This window comes from Macaca thibetana, chromosome 13 (genome assembly GCF_024542745.1).
Source record: "Macaca thibetana thibetana isolate TM-01 chromosome 13, ASM2454274v1, whole genome shotgun sequence".
In the NCBI taxonomy this organism is placed as follows: Eukaryota; Metazoa; Chordata; class Mammalia; order Primates; family Cercopithecidae; genus Macaca; species Macaca thibetana.
This window is the reverse complement of record NC_065590.1, coordinates 45693886-45707552: the sequence shown is the minus strand read 5'-3', so window position 1 is coordinate 45707552 and position 13667 is coordinate 45693886. Positions and strand designations below refer to the sequence as shown.

The window sequence follows — 13667 nt, the reverse complement described above, 5'->3', positions numbered from 1 at the left end:
TTGATACAGTTTGAATGTTTTGTCCCCTCCAAATCTCATGTTGAAATGTGACCTCCAATGTTGGAGGTGAGCCTAGTAGGAGGCGTTTGGGTCATGGCAGCAGATCCCTAATGAATGTTTTCATGCTGTCCTCATCATAGTGTGAGTTCTCATATTGACTTCAGATGAGACCTGGTGGTTTAGAAAAGAGTGGCACCCCTCAAACCCCCCGTTTCCACTTTCACCATGAGACCTCTGTTCCCCCTTCACATTCTGCCATGATTGTAAGCTCCCTGTGGCCCTCATCAGAAGCAGATGCTGGCACTATGCTTCTTGCACAACCTGCAGAACTGTGAGCCAAAATAAACCATTTCTGTTCATAAACTACCCAGCCTCAGGTATTTCTTTTTTTTTTTTTTTTTTTTTTTTTTTTTGAGATGCAGTCTCACTCTGTTGCCCAGGATGGAGTGGAGTGGTGTGATCTTGGCTCACTGCAACCCCCACCTCTCGGGTTCAAGTGATTCTCATGCTTCAGCCTCCCAAGTAACTGGGACGACAGGTGCCCGCCACCACATCCAGCTAATTTTTGTATTTTTAATACCAACAGGGTTTCACCATGTTGGCCAAGCTGGCCTCGAGCTGCTGACCTCAAGTGATCCACCTGTCTCGGCCTCCCAAAGTGCTGGGATTACAGGCGTGAGCCACTGCACCAGGCCATTTGTTTACAGCAACACAATAATGGACTAACACACAGTTCTCCCAAGTGATTATATTTTATGTTCCACAGCAAGATATGACAGTTCCAGCTCCACATTCTAATGTTAATCCTTGATAGTATCAGTCCTTAATTTTACTCATTTCAATAGGCATGTAGTAGTACCTCGCTGTGGTTTTAACTTACATTTACCAGGTGACAAGAAATACTGTGAATGTACTTATTGCCCATTTCTTTTTTTTTTTAAACGGAGTATCACACTGTCACCCAGGCTGGAGTGCAGTGGCGTGATCTCGGCTCACTGCAACCTCCATTGCCCAGGTTCAAGCGATTTTCCTCCCTCAGCCTCCCAAGTAGCTGGCACTACAGGCGAGCACCACCATGCCCAGCTAATTTTTTTTTTTTTTTTTTGCATTTTTAGTAGGGATGGAGTTTCACCATGTTGGCTAGGCTAGTCTCGAACTCCTGACCTCAAGGGATCTGCCCACCTCAGCCTTCCAAAGTGCTAGGATTATAGGTGTAAGCCACCATACCCAGCCCTTATTGACCAATTCTATGTATCATCTTTTATGCAGTATCTGTTTGACACTTTTGCCCATTTTTAAAGTGATTGTCTTACTGTGTTGGAGGAGGTCTTCTAGTACTAAAAACATTGTAATACAAGGTAGACTTGGAAAGCATTAACATATACTATCATTTTATTCTGTCTACAAAAGGTTGCGAAAAGAAAATAACCATTTTGTTCAATTTCTAACTCCATGCGGTAAAAAATAGGTAAAATACTGATTAAAGGAAAATTTGAGATAAGAATGGTAACAATTTACAAATATGGCATCACATTCAGTCAGATGACCTCAATCTAACCTATTGCCTTCTCAACAACCACAACAGCACAATAAGTCAAAGTAACTTAACCTAGACAGATCACGTACAAAAAAGATGTACAAATCGGTAAATTGATCCAAGATCCACAAGTTGTGTTTCCAAGTGCGTTCATGGCCTCAGCCTAAACCTAATCCATCAGGTTTACTTTTAATGTACTGTCATCCCAAAACCCATTTACTAGGCCAGTATACATTGATGATACCAACCAAACAAGAGGTTAAAGGCCTTTAAACTGCCAATTCTAAAACTGTTTTTACTTTCTTATTTTTTTCTTGCTTTACTCATTAATTCCCTAGTACTCTTTACCTTCCTCCATCTTCCATTCTTTCAAGTCTGGTCAAGTCCTATTACTTTAAGATTGATTTAGACTTGAACAATGATTTCTCAAACTCACTCCTCTTTATTCCCTCCTACCCTTCCCTAACCCCAAGCAACCACTAACCTTCCTTCTGCCTGCAGATTTGCCTATTCTAGACATATCATATAAACAGAATCATATAATTTTATCTTTTGTGATTTCCTATTACTTTTAGGTCCTATGATTTCTAAATATAAATTATAATACAACCATATATTTTCTAAAATACAGAGCTTTAATTATTACATATTATTGCTATGTATTTTCTTTTCCCACTGAGTATCTCGATAGAACTGCAAGGCCTTATTTATATTCATGATGGAGTATTTATAATAATTCCCTTAGGGGAAAAAAACTACCATATGGAAACTGTTTTGACAAAAACATTTAAGTACCAAACCTTAACTATCGATTCCTTTCAACAATGTAAGATAAATTATTCCTGTTGTGAAGAAGGTAATATATTTCACTTACTGTAGAGTCTTACCTTGACTAAGATGTTCATGGTAAATGGAAGCTAAATTGGGAAGATGTTGTTGGAGGTGAGACGTCAGTTCTGCATGTGAATTAATCTGAACTAGCTCCTCTTCACATCCAGATTCTTCACCATCAAAATCAGCCATATTTTTTTCTGATTTTGCACTGACCTGGGAGCTACTACAACTGACATCATCTGCACTTAGCATATCATCAACCATATGCCTACAAAACAGAGAAAAGCACAAAGTTAGTAATTACAAATGTAAATCTAATTTGGGAACCACAAAAAACACCTCTCTTAAACTTACAAATACACTCAGAAACAAAGCTACATCTGCTTATTAACAATATGCAATGTTGAGAGCTTTACGAAACTGAAAACTTCACACCGTCAGTATTATTTAATAATTTTACAATACACACTCGTATTACCAGGCCTACTAACACACCTCATCAGAACAAATTCAAAGAACAATTTTAACAAGATCACTAATACTCACTATTTGCATATTATACAAAGTCTATAAAATGTGAAACCATAAAATATGTGTTTTTATACAACTGAATCAAACCAAAAAATATTTCAATTTAAGGCTGCAGTCTTGATGGACTTAATATTAAATAGGGAACTTCTAACTCAACAAACCCAAAGTAAGTATTCATTTCTAAAACACAGTTATTGGACATAAAGACAAAATGATTTTAAAAAATCAAAAAATAACATGAAGTTCAGGGTTGATTTAGAGACTCAAAAGTAGTACTATTAATACACAGAATATGAGAAGAGCTAAAATGAAAAATTAAATCATTACGTCTTGTGAGGTATGGAATGGGTACATGTGTCAAAATTAAGATCTGCAGTGTACCAAACTGAATATACTGCACCTCATTTTTGTAACAAACTAATTCTTTGTCTTCATCAAAAGCTGTGCTGGGGACAACTGTGAATGTTTCTATCTATAATGCCAGATAGTGAGCCAGTGGTTCTCAATTAGGGGTGAATTTAGGCCCCTGGGGGAAATCTAGAAATATCTAGAGATATTTTTGGATGTCAAAACTGAGGAGATGCTAGTGGAATCTAGAGATAAGGCTCAGGATACTGGCAAACATTCTGCAATGCACAGGACAACATTAACATTGCTAAATTCAAACCAAAAAAAATGTTCTGGCCCAAGGCTGGGCATGGTGGCTCACACCTGTAATTCCAGCACTTTGGGAGGCCAAGGCAGGCGGATCACTTGAGGTGAGCAGCTCAAGACCAGCCTGGCCAACATGGTGAAACCCCGTCTCTACTAAAAATACAAAAATTAGCTGGGGCATGGTGGCAAATGCCTATAATCCCAGCTACTCGGGAGGCTGAGGCAGGAGAATCACTTGAACCCAGGAGGTGGAGGTTGCAGTGAGCCAAGATCGTGCCACTGCACTCCAGCCTCAACAACAGACTGTAACGCTGTTTCAAAAAAAAAAAAAAATTATCTGGCCCAAAATGCCAATCTTTAAAAAACACTTCCTTAAACTCAGATGCATCAGTGGTAAGAATTAAAAAGTAAAGGAAATAAAGAAGTAATACGTATAGATATGTAGTTCACCTTAACAACTTAACTGAATTCTGGAAGATCTGACAAATTGTTGAGTATAGCAAAACTCAATCTGATAAAGGGCATATCCATGATTCACCATAAACTCACATACTATCACTTGTAACGACAATAATAAATATGCAGCTAACACTTAATGAGCACTTACTGTGTACCAATCACATTAGTTAGCCCAGGAAATCCTCACAATAAAACCATGAGATAGATACTACTGTGCCCATTTTATTTTTAGAGACAGAGTCTCATTCTATTGCCCAGGCTGGAGTGTAGTGGTGCAATCATAGCTCACTGCAGTCTTGATCTCCTGGACTCAAGCGATCCTTCCACCTCAGCCTCCCAATTATCTAGAACTACAGGTGTGTGCTACCATGCCTGGCAGGTTTTTAAAAATATTTTTGTAGAGACGGGCCCCCACTACATTGCCCAGGCTGATCTCAAACTCCTGGCCTCAAACAATCCTCCTGCCTTAGCCTCCAAAGCGCTGGGATTATTGTTCTCGTTTTATAGAAGAAAAAAATGAAAAATTAATTATTTTGCCCATCATAATACCACCAGTAAGTGACAGAATCACATATCTGGCATATTTCACAGATAACCAAAAAGTTTTATGATAGAGCTTATCCTTTTAAATATCCTAAAATTAGGAGATGTGTAAAATTTCCCTTTCTTCATCACAATTTAGGCATGTTTCCATAAGTACTCATATCTTTTTTAGGCATTTACTACAAGAAGTGCAAAATCTAATCCTGTGCTATCCAATATAATACTGACTAGCCATATGTGACCATTACACACATAAAACATGCCAGGAATAGGCTGGGTATAAGTGGCTCACACCTGTAATCCCAGAGCTTTGGGCTGAGGCGGAAGGACCATCTGAGGTCTTGGGTTCAAGACTAGCCTGGGCAACATAGCAATACCCTGTCTGTATAAAAAAAAAATTAAGAATTAGCTAGGAGTGGCAACGCACACCTTAAGTCTCAAGCACTCAGAAAGCTGAGACAGGAGGATTGCTTGAGCCCAAGAGTTTGAGACTATGGTGAGCTATAATCACATCACTGCACCACAGCCTAGGTGACAAGAGTGAGACCCTGTCTCTTAATTAAAAAAAAAAAAAAAAAAAAGCCAGGCGCAGTGGCTCACACCTGTAATCCCAGCACTTTGGTAAGCCAAATCACAAGGTCAGGAGTTCGAGACCAGCCTGGCCAATATGGTGAAACCCCATCTCTACTAAAAATACAAAAATTAGCCAGGCATGGTACGGGGGGTACCTGTAGTCCCAGCTACTCGGGAGGCTAAGGCAGAAGAATTGCTTGAACCTGGGAGACGGAGGTTGCAGTGAGCTGAGATCGTGCCACTGCACTCCAGCCTGGACGACAGAGCAAGACTCCATCTCAAAAAAAAAAAAGGCCGGGCGTGGTGTACACCTGTGATCCCAGCACTTTGGAAGGCCAAGGCGGGCGGATCACCTGAGGTCAGGAGTTCAAGATCGGCTTGGTCAACATGGTTAAACCCCATCTCTATTAAAAATACAAAAAAATTAGCCAGGCACGGTGATGGGTGCCTGTAATTCCAGCTACTCAGTAGGCTGAGGCACAAGAATTGCTTGAGCCTGGGAAGTGGAGGTTGCAGTGAGCCTAGATCGTGCCACCGCACTCCAGCCTGGGTATCAGAGCGAGACTCTGTCTCAAAGAAAAGAAGAAGAAGAAACTAAATAAATAAACATTTTAAAGAATTAAAAGGTGGCCGGTCTAAATTGAGAAGTGCTGTAAGTATAAAACACGCACTTAATATTGAAGACTTGGTAAGAAAAAAAGGAAGGAAATACGTTACTAATTTTTATACTTATTACACGTGGAAATGGCATTGCGATATTATTGGTTTAACATGATTAAAATTAGCAACCTGGTTTATTGTTGTTGTTGTTTTGTTTTTGAGTCTCACTCTGTTGCCCAGGCTGGAGTGCAGCGGCATGATCTCGGCTCACTGCAACCTCCACCTCCCAGGTTCAAGCAATTCTCCTGCCTCAGCCTCCCAAGTAGCTGCGATTACAGGCGTGCACCACCATGCCTGGCGAATTTGACTATTTTTAGTAGAGATGGGGTTTTGCCATGTTGTTCAGGCTGGTCTCAAACTCCTGACCTCAAGTGATCCACCTGCCTGGCCTCCTAAAGTGCTGGGATTACAGGTGTGAGCCACCGCGCCTGGCCAACAACCTGCTTCATTTTGTGTTTTTAAATGTGCCCAATAGAAAACTTGAAATTATCTATTTGTAGCTTTACATTAATACTTTGCACTATACTACTAATGAATAGCACTAATACAGAATAAATTGCAATTGAATAAACATAGGATATAATACTTCCCTAAAGGAAATACGAACTGAATATTTATTTTGAAGTAGGCTTACTCGTCGTGGTGGTGGTGATGGTGGTGGTGGTGGTGGTGATGCTGTGGACCAATAAATTGTCGACAATTAAATAATTCATTCCCAATAGTCTCCCCAAGGAAGTCCCCAGTTCGCGTGATACAAGACTCCTGAGACCCTTGTGCTATATGAGTAGCATTCATTTCCCCTGAAATATCGTGTTCTGGGTCTTCAGAGTGTGAACAAGCATCCAGCATTCGCATTCGATTATCTACTGACGGCAATGATTCGGTGTTAAAAACCAGGTCCTTTCCTGTTCCGCTGCTCGTCCCATTTCTTTCTGACGTGCCTTGGGAGTCCCCCAGGCAAATGCCTGCTTGACTCTCTAACTTTCTATTCCGAAGATCTGCACCACAACTGCTTTTGGGAGGATTATGACCATGATCGTCATCTTCATCTTCTTCTTTGAGGGCTTCAATATCTGCAATGTCTTCTGACTGTACCTCACTGCCAGGGCTCCCAGCTGAATGGCTTGCATGGCTAGAATTGACCTCATTGCTAGATCCATCACTATGCCCACTACTGCTACCAGGACCACTGCTTCCATCTTCACCACTGTTGGCAGTTTCATCAGAACTTCCCTGCATGGATTCCTATATTTTGAAACAAACAGATTTAAATAAATATTTAAACCAATAAGAAAAAAGGTAACCAACATTAATAAACTGTACTTTTTAAAAACGCTGTCAGTCTTGTTATACTCCTTTGAACAATACAAAATGGAATTAAAAACTCAAAGGACATCAAAAATATTATGTAAAGGAGAGGACAAGCCGGAACATGAATTATGTATATATACCCAATTCAAATGATAAACATGCCAGAAAGCCAAAAACGCCTTTAAAAGAAGAAAAACCTATTTTCATACCTCTGTGTCTGAAAGTCGTTGTTGCACATGTTTGGTTCTATTAATAAGCTGCTCATCCATTTCAATGTCACTACCTCCACTTTGATGTGTATCGCTATTATCACTGCTTTGAGGACTAGCTGCAGGTGACCCTATATAAAATACATTTTTTATTTTTACTTCTAATTTATATTAACATGGACTTAACAAAATGACATTATCATCTGACTCCTTGACCTAGTTACCAAAGCTTTACGCTAAGTAGCCAAAAATAAAATCTCTAAATATGTTAACATTTGCTCATGATTTCTAAAAATGTAATAGATTTCAATTAAAAGTCAAGATGTTTATAGTTTTAAGAAAAATGGGTAACACGAATATGTTAAAGGTTTACATCTCCTCAAAATGAACTTTATGACTGATACAAATAAATCATTATATAAAATCAATGAACTCTAGAAAATCACTAAAACAAAACTAAGTCATGTTGCCATGAATTTCTAACGCTCAACTTACAAGGTGATGGAGCTGTTCTTCTGAGCTCTTCTTCTTCTGAAGGAAAAGGAAAAAACAAGAGAAAAACATTCTAAGTGACTAAGCTTCTTTGGGACAGTGTATCAGTTGTTTATATTGTATAATCAACAAGATACAGGCAGAGAAACTTGCAATAAGGTCAAGTCTCCGCCACCTGCAGTAGTTGTTGGGGGTGCCTGCACAGAAAAGCCTTAAGAGAAGGGTAGTATACGTTGCCAGGAGACAAAAACTGAGTTCAAGTAACGTTTCAGAAAGCCCTTGAAAGCTGTATATGTTAAAAAAAAAAAAAAAAAAAAAAAAATACCCACTGGCCGGGCGCAGTGGCTCATGCCTGTAACCCCAGCACTTTGGGAGGCCAAGGCAGGCGAATCACGAGGTCAGGAGATCGAGACCATCCTGGCTAACATGGTGAAACCCCGTCTCTACTAAAAATACAAAAAAATTAGCCAGGCGTGGTGGCGGGCGCCTCTAGTCCCAGCTACAAGGGAGGCTGAGGCAGGAGAATGACCTGAACCCAGGAGGCAGAGCTTGCACTGAGCCAAGATCACGCCACTGCACTCCAGCCTGGGCAACAGAGCAAGGCTCCATCTCAAAAACAAAACAAAACAAAACAAAACAAAAACAAAAAAAACCCACAAAGCACCTGACATGGCAGAAAACTTTGAAGCAGAAAACACAGAAAGATAACTGAATCATTATGTTCTACTCTTAAATTTTTAAAACAAAACTTGTTTACAAAACGAAATCCCCAAAGCTCTTGTTTAAAAAAAAGATAACCAAAGCTGAGAAAATCCAGTAACTACAAAGACTTTATCACTATCCTTCACTTAAAAGGTAAACCAAAACACGAACTAATCACAGTATTAATCCTTTTATATGTACTCTTCCACCCATCCCACACTTATTTTAAAATAAAGATTGAACTGAATGTATAAGCAGAAAATACTTCAAATCTGAATGAGAAGCTCTCAACAATTTCCTTCAAAATACATGACACTACTAACCTTTCTTATTTCCAATGGGAATATTAGTATTTAATAAAGATGCAAAAGAACTCTGTTTAGATAACTGAGCCTTAGCTGCTAGTGCATTATTCCACAGTGCTTTAATTAACATGGATGCCAAGTACAATGTCTAAAAAAAAGAGAGGGAGAGATTAAAGTTGGAGAATTCCAGGCAACACTAACAAATTTAATATCCTTTTTGTCACACTGAAATGCCAAGCCAATAAAATGAAAGTTAAATTATCTGAATCACAAAGAAATTTTCACTTTACGAGAAAAAAAAAAAACTATCATTATGTTTTGAATGTATTACCTGTTCAGTATGAACACTTGGCTCAAGAGCTGAGACCAGATTAAGTAGATGTCTAAGTGGTACCGGATCCAAATTCTTGATGAGTGAAGGAAATAAGTCATGTATATACCGACTACAATGTTTCAACTAGAAAATCAAGTTAGAGAGAATGGTCAAAAATAATTGCCCAACACATGTAGATTACCTGATATAAAAACAGCTTGAAAGTCAAAAATTTGGCCAGTACACTAATATTTTTTAATATAATGGTAAAATGCTAATTATCCAAGATGAGGAACGGCAGTGCATAAAAGAGCAAAAATAAATTCACCTAAACAGAAATTAAACTTAAACAAATGACAAGCTGAATTGCCTAATTACAAGAGGGAAGGCTGGGTGTGGTGGCTGATGTCTGTAATTCCAATACTTTGGGAGGTTGAGCTGGCAGGACAGCTTGAGCCCAGGAGTCTCAGATCAGCCTGGGCAACATAGCGAGACCTCACCTCTATAAAAAATACATTTTAAAATTAGCTGGGTGCTGAGGTGCACACCTGTGGTCCCAGCTACATAGGCGGCTATGGTGGAAGATCTCTTGATACCAAAGGAATTAATTTACATGTCATAATACAAAAATAAGTTAAATAGTAAATTAAAATACAAATAAGACAACAAATTACACTTAGGAGAAAAAAGTAAATTATCACAACTATGCCAGATTTCTCTTATTAAATCTTTATAAAGTATTTATATAATGCTTTTATTTCACTAGAGTACACAACAGAAACCCTGACAAAGATCTACGAAATAATAAACCATGAGATACAAAGACTTCTTTGTTATAATAAATACAAACATGTAAATTCATGGACAATACAATACTTATGAAGATATAAAAACTAAATATTACATCATGTAAAATAAAAGCATTTTACAGCCATCAAGTTGCTAACTACTAAATCAAGATAAGGTAATAAACAGAAGATTAGACAAGTAATTCCCAATTTGAGGGCTGTCAAGTGTAAAGTTTCCTACTTTTAATACATAAAAAGTCTATTAAAATATAGATTTTATTCAAAAACACTGATTTTTATATTTTGTAGGCATACACATGAATTCTCTTCTGCTGCTTCTCTTTCAGGGTAAATATGCATAACCTAATACTGAAATATAAGGTGAAATACATGTAAGAAAACCTAATACTGGAGGAATTCTATCTTGGTGAGGTTTCTTATAAATTACACTATGTGCTTCTACTATTTACTTTAACATCATTAGATATTCATTTAAAAAACAATGGTAGTACTTCAATACTACAAACAGTATTTGATTTTAAGGAGAAGTGAATACCAATAAGTTTAACACTTTTATAGGTCTTGACTAAGAATGTTCATTTAAATATAGTATTAAATAACATTACAGATTAAAATATACAGGTTAAGTATCCCCTATCTGAAATGCTTGGAAGCAGAAGTGTTTCAGATTTTGGATTTTTCCACTTTGGATTATCTGCATTATATACTTACCAGTTGAAGATCTCTAATTCAAAACTCCAAAATCTGAAATGTTCCAATGAGTACTTCCTTTGAGCACCATGTTGGCACTGAGATCTCAAACTTCGTAGCAGTTCAAATTTTAGAGTTTTGGATTAGGAATTCTCGATCTGTACTAACAGTTTTCTCTACTTTTTGCCAACAAGTAACTCATATATAGTTTTTCTACTTAAAACATGATAAACACACATATATACATGTTTTTATATATATATGTATGTATATAAACCATATATACTACACGTAATGTATAATAAACTTCTGATTTTCTGCCAATTTAACCATTAATATAATGAAATTTCCATAATATACTTAATTTTGATAATCAAATATCTTGTTGGGGTTTTGAGGGATTAATCTGCCACTTGGTTATTTTTGTTTTGTTTTGTTTTGTTTTATATAGAGAGATGAAGTCTCATGATATTGCCCAGTCTAATTTTAAAACGCCTAAGCTCAAGTGATCCTCTTGCCTCAGCCTCCCCAAGTGTTGAAATTACAGGAATGAGGCACTGAGCTTATTTTTAAGTAACAAGATCCTTGAGAAAAAAAAAAAATCATAAAATCCTGTAACTGAGGTAAAAAAAAAAAAAAAAAAAAAAAAAAAAACCCACTCTTTCAAATGTGTACATTATTTAATTCCAAAATACAGAAAAAATATTAAGAATGCGTGGTGGTGGCAGCAGCAGAGGAGGAGGAGGAAGAGGACAAAGAGGAGGAGGAGAAGGAAGATGAAGAAACAAAGGATGATGAAGAAGACAAAGAAGAAAGACGAAAACAAAGACGATGACGATGAAACAAAAGGATATCAGGGAAGATGGGAGAATAGAAAACGCCAGGAATCTATTTCTATACCAAGACAAAAACTGTACTAGCCGAATCAGATCTAAGTATCCTGGAACTCCAGAGTCAATCTGAATTTCTATACTTACCAATTTCAGCCTCCAATGCCATAGCTGCTACTGCTACCCATTTCTGACACACATACTCCCAAGCCGCCCATGCAGTGACAGGCAGCTATGGAGACGGCAATACAGGTTTCTGGTACAGTTTCTGGACACAGGTGGGCAATAAGAACCACGTCCCCCAACATTAAGATTCTCTGTTCTGACAGCTAGCTGATTGCTAATTCTGACCGATAAGGTGCAGGCACTGAGGCTGGCTGCCATTGTTTCAACACAAATCACCTGAAAGGATTACTAGACGTCTTAGAGTTGTACTAGTTTTTTGGGGAACAAAACCAAAAAGGAAACAACAAAAAGTCCACAGAAAATACACCTGAAGTCCACCTGTTGCACTTCCTAGATGAATTTTTTTTTTGAGACAGTCTTGCTCTGTTACCCAGGCTGGAGTGCGGTGGTGCGATCTCAGCTCACTGCAACCAGCACCTCCCAGGTTCAAGTGATTCTCCTGCCTCAGCCTCCCGAGCAGCTGGACCATAGGCGTGCGCCACCACACCTAGCTAATTCTGTGGGGTTTTTTGTTTTGTTTTTGTATTTTTAGTGAAGACAGGGTTTCGCCATGTTGGCCAGGCTGGTCTTGAACTTCTGACCTCAAGTGATCCACCTGCCTCGGCCTCCCAAAGTTCTACAATTACAGGTGTGAGCCACCATGCCCAGCCACTAGACAAAGATTTTAAATAACTTTATCTCAAAGATAATAAAAGAATAAAGACAGGAAAACACTGCATGAACAAAATGAGAATATCAGCAAAGGAACAGAAATTATAAAAAGGAACCAAAAAGAAATTATGGAAATGAAAAGCACAAGAACAGAAAGGAACAATGCACTTCACTACACAAGGATTCAAAGGCAGCTCTGAGCAAGCAGGAAAAAGAATCAGCATACCTGAAAGTAGGACAACTGAAATTATCAAGTCTGAGGAAAAGAAGAAAAATGAATAGCCTAAAGGACCTGTGGGATACCATGAAGCAGAGCAACACATTCATTTTGGAAATCCTAGAATGCAAAGAAAAATGGAAAGACAGAATACTTAAATAATAACTAAATACAACCCAATTTGATGAAAGATATGAATCTACAAATCCAAGATGTTCAACAAACTCCAAGAAGGATACACTCAAAAAGACCTCTATCGATACACAATGCAATCAGAATACAGGAAGCCAAAGACAAAAATCTCAAAAAACCACAAGTAACTTGTCACATACAAGAGATCCTCAGTAAGATTATCAGCGAATTACTCTTCCAAAAACTTAGAGGCCAGAAGCAATGAGTTTATATATTCAAAAGGCTAAAATAAAAATCTTGCAATAAGAATTTTAAATTCAGCAAAACTGTCCTTCAAAAATTAGGGCTGAAATTAAGACATTCACAGAAAAAAGCTAAAGGAGTTTGTGACACTTATACCTGCCCCATAAAAATTGCTAAAAGGCAGTTTCCCAGTGTGCTTCCAGCCACTAAATGGGAGAAGAGGACACAAGATGGCAGCAGCCACAAATTCTAGCTCCAGCCTCCCACCGCTGCTCAATGACCTGGTTAGCACTGGGGCAGCCAGAGCTGAAATGACTTGGCTGAGCTAGCCTGAGTTGAAAGGGTGGCTCTTTTTTCACAGCCGGCCAAATGACTCAGAAAACCTAGAATGCTTGAGGAAAAAGTGCTCACTATGTTGGGTTGGGCAACATGTGGAGGAAATGAAAGCCTGGAGCCTGGGCCCAGGAATTGAGGAAATGTGAGGCTGGGGCTCAGAGGTGCTCACATTGAGGCAGACCCTTGGGTGATCAGCTAGTTGCCAGAGTGCTTCAAGGACCTTGGCCCCAAGCTCACCTCCAACTCCTGGGTACTTGGTGCTCTCGTGGAGCACTGTACCATGCCCCATACTATATAAGCTTGCTGGGACCAGCCCAATCTCAAGAGCCCCACATCCCTCTATTGTTGCTGTATCCCCCATGGGGCACCTGTCTGTCTCCGGCAGGACAGGCACTCCCCGAGGAGAGGGACAGCAGCAATGAACTATCTCTGCGTTCTCTGACCAGCATG

General features: G+C 38.7%; 2 protein-coding genes across 11 annotated transcripts in view; one reads left to right on the top strand and one right to left on the bottom strand.

Annotated features, from left to right (window-relative positions):
• COMMD1 (copper metabolism domain containing 1) overlaps nucleotides 1-13667 on the top strand; it is a 960866-nt gene that overhangs the window by 145857 nt on the left and 801342 nt on the right. The window lies entirely within an intron of this gene.
• Nucleotides 1-13667, bottom strand: part of USP34 (ubiquitin specific peptidase 34) — a 287921-nt gene that overhangs the window by 157499 nt on the left and 116755 nt on the right. For all 6 annotated transcript variants that reach the window (XM_050753419.1, XM_050753418.1, XM_050753421.1 and 3 more), the window contains 6 exons: nucleotides 9142-9267; nucleotides 8829-8958; nucleotides 7807-7842; nucleotides 7312-7442; nucleotides 6426-7036; nucleotides 2425-2639 (listed from right to left, as the gene is read on the bottom strand). In XM_050753419.1, coding sequence (XP_050609376.1) covers nucleotides 2425-2639; nucleotides 6426-7036; nucleotides 7312-7442; nucleotides 7807-7842; nucleotides 8829-8958; nucleotides 9142-9267 — 1249 coding nt within the window. The remainder of the gene's footprint in view (nucleotides 1-2424; nucleotides 2640-6425; nucleotides 7037-7311; nucleotides 7443-7806; nucleotides 7843-8828; nucleotides 8959-9141; nucleotides 9268-13667) is intronic.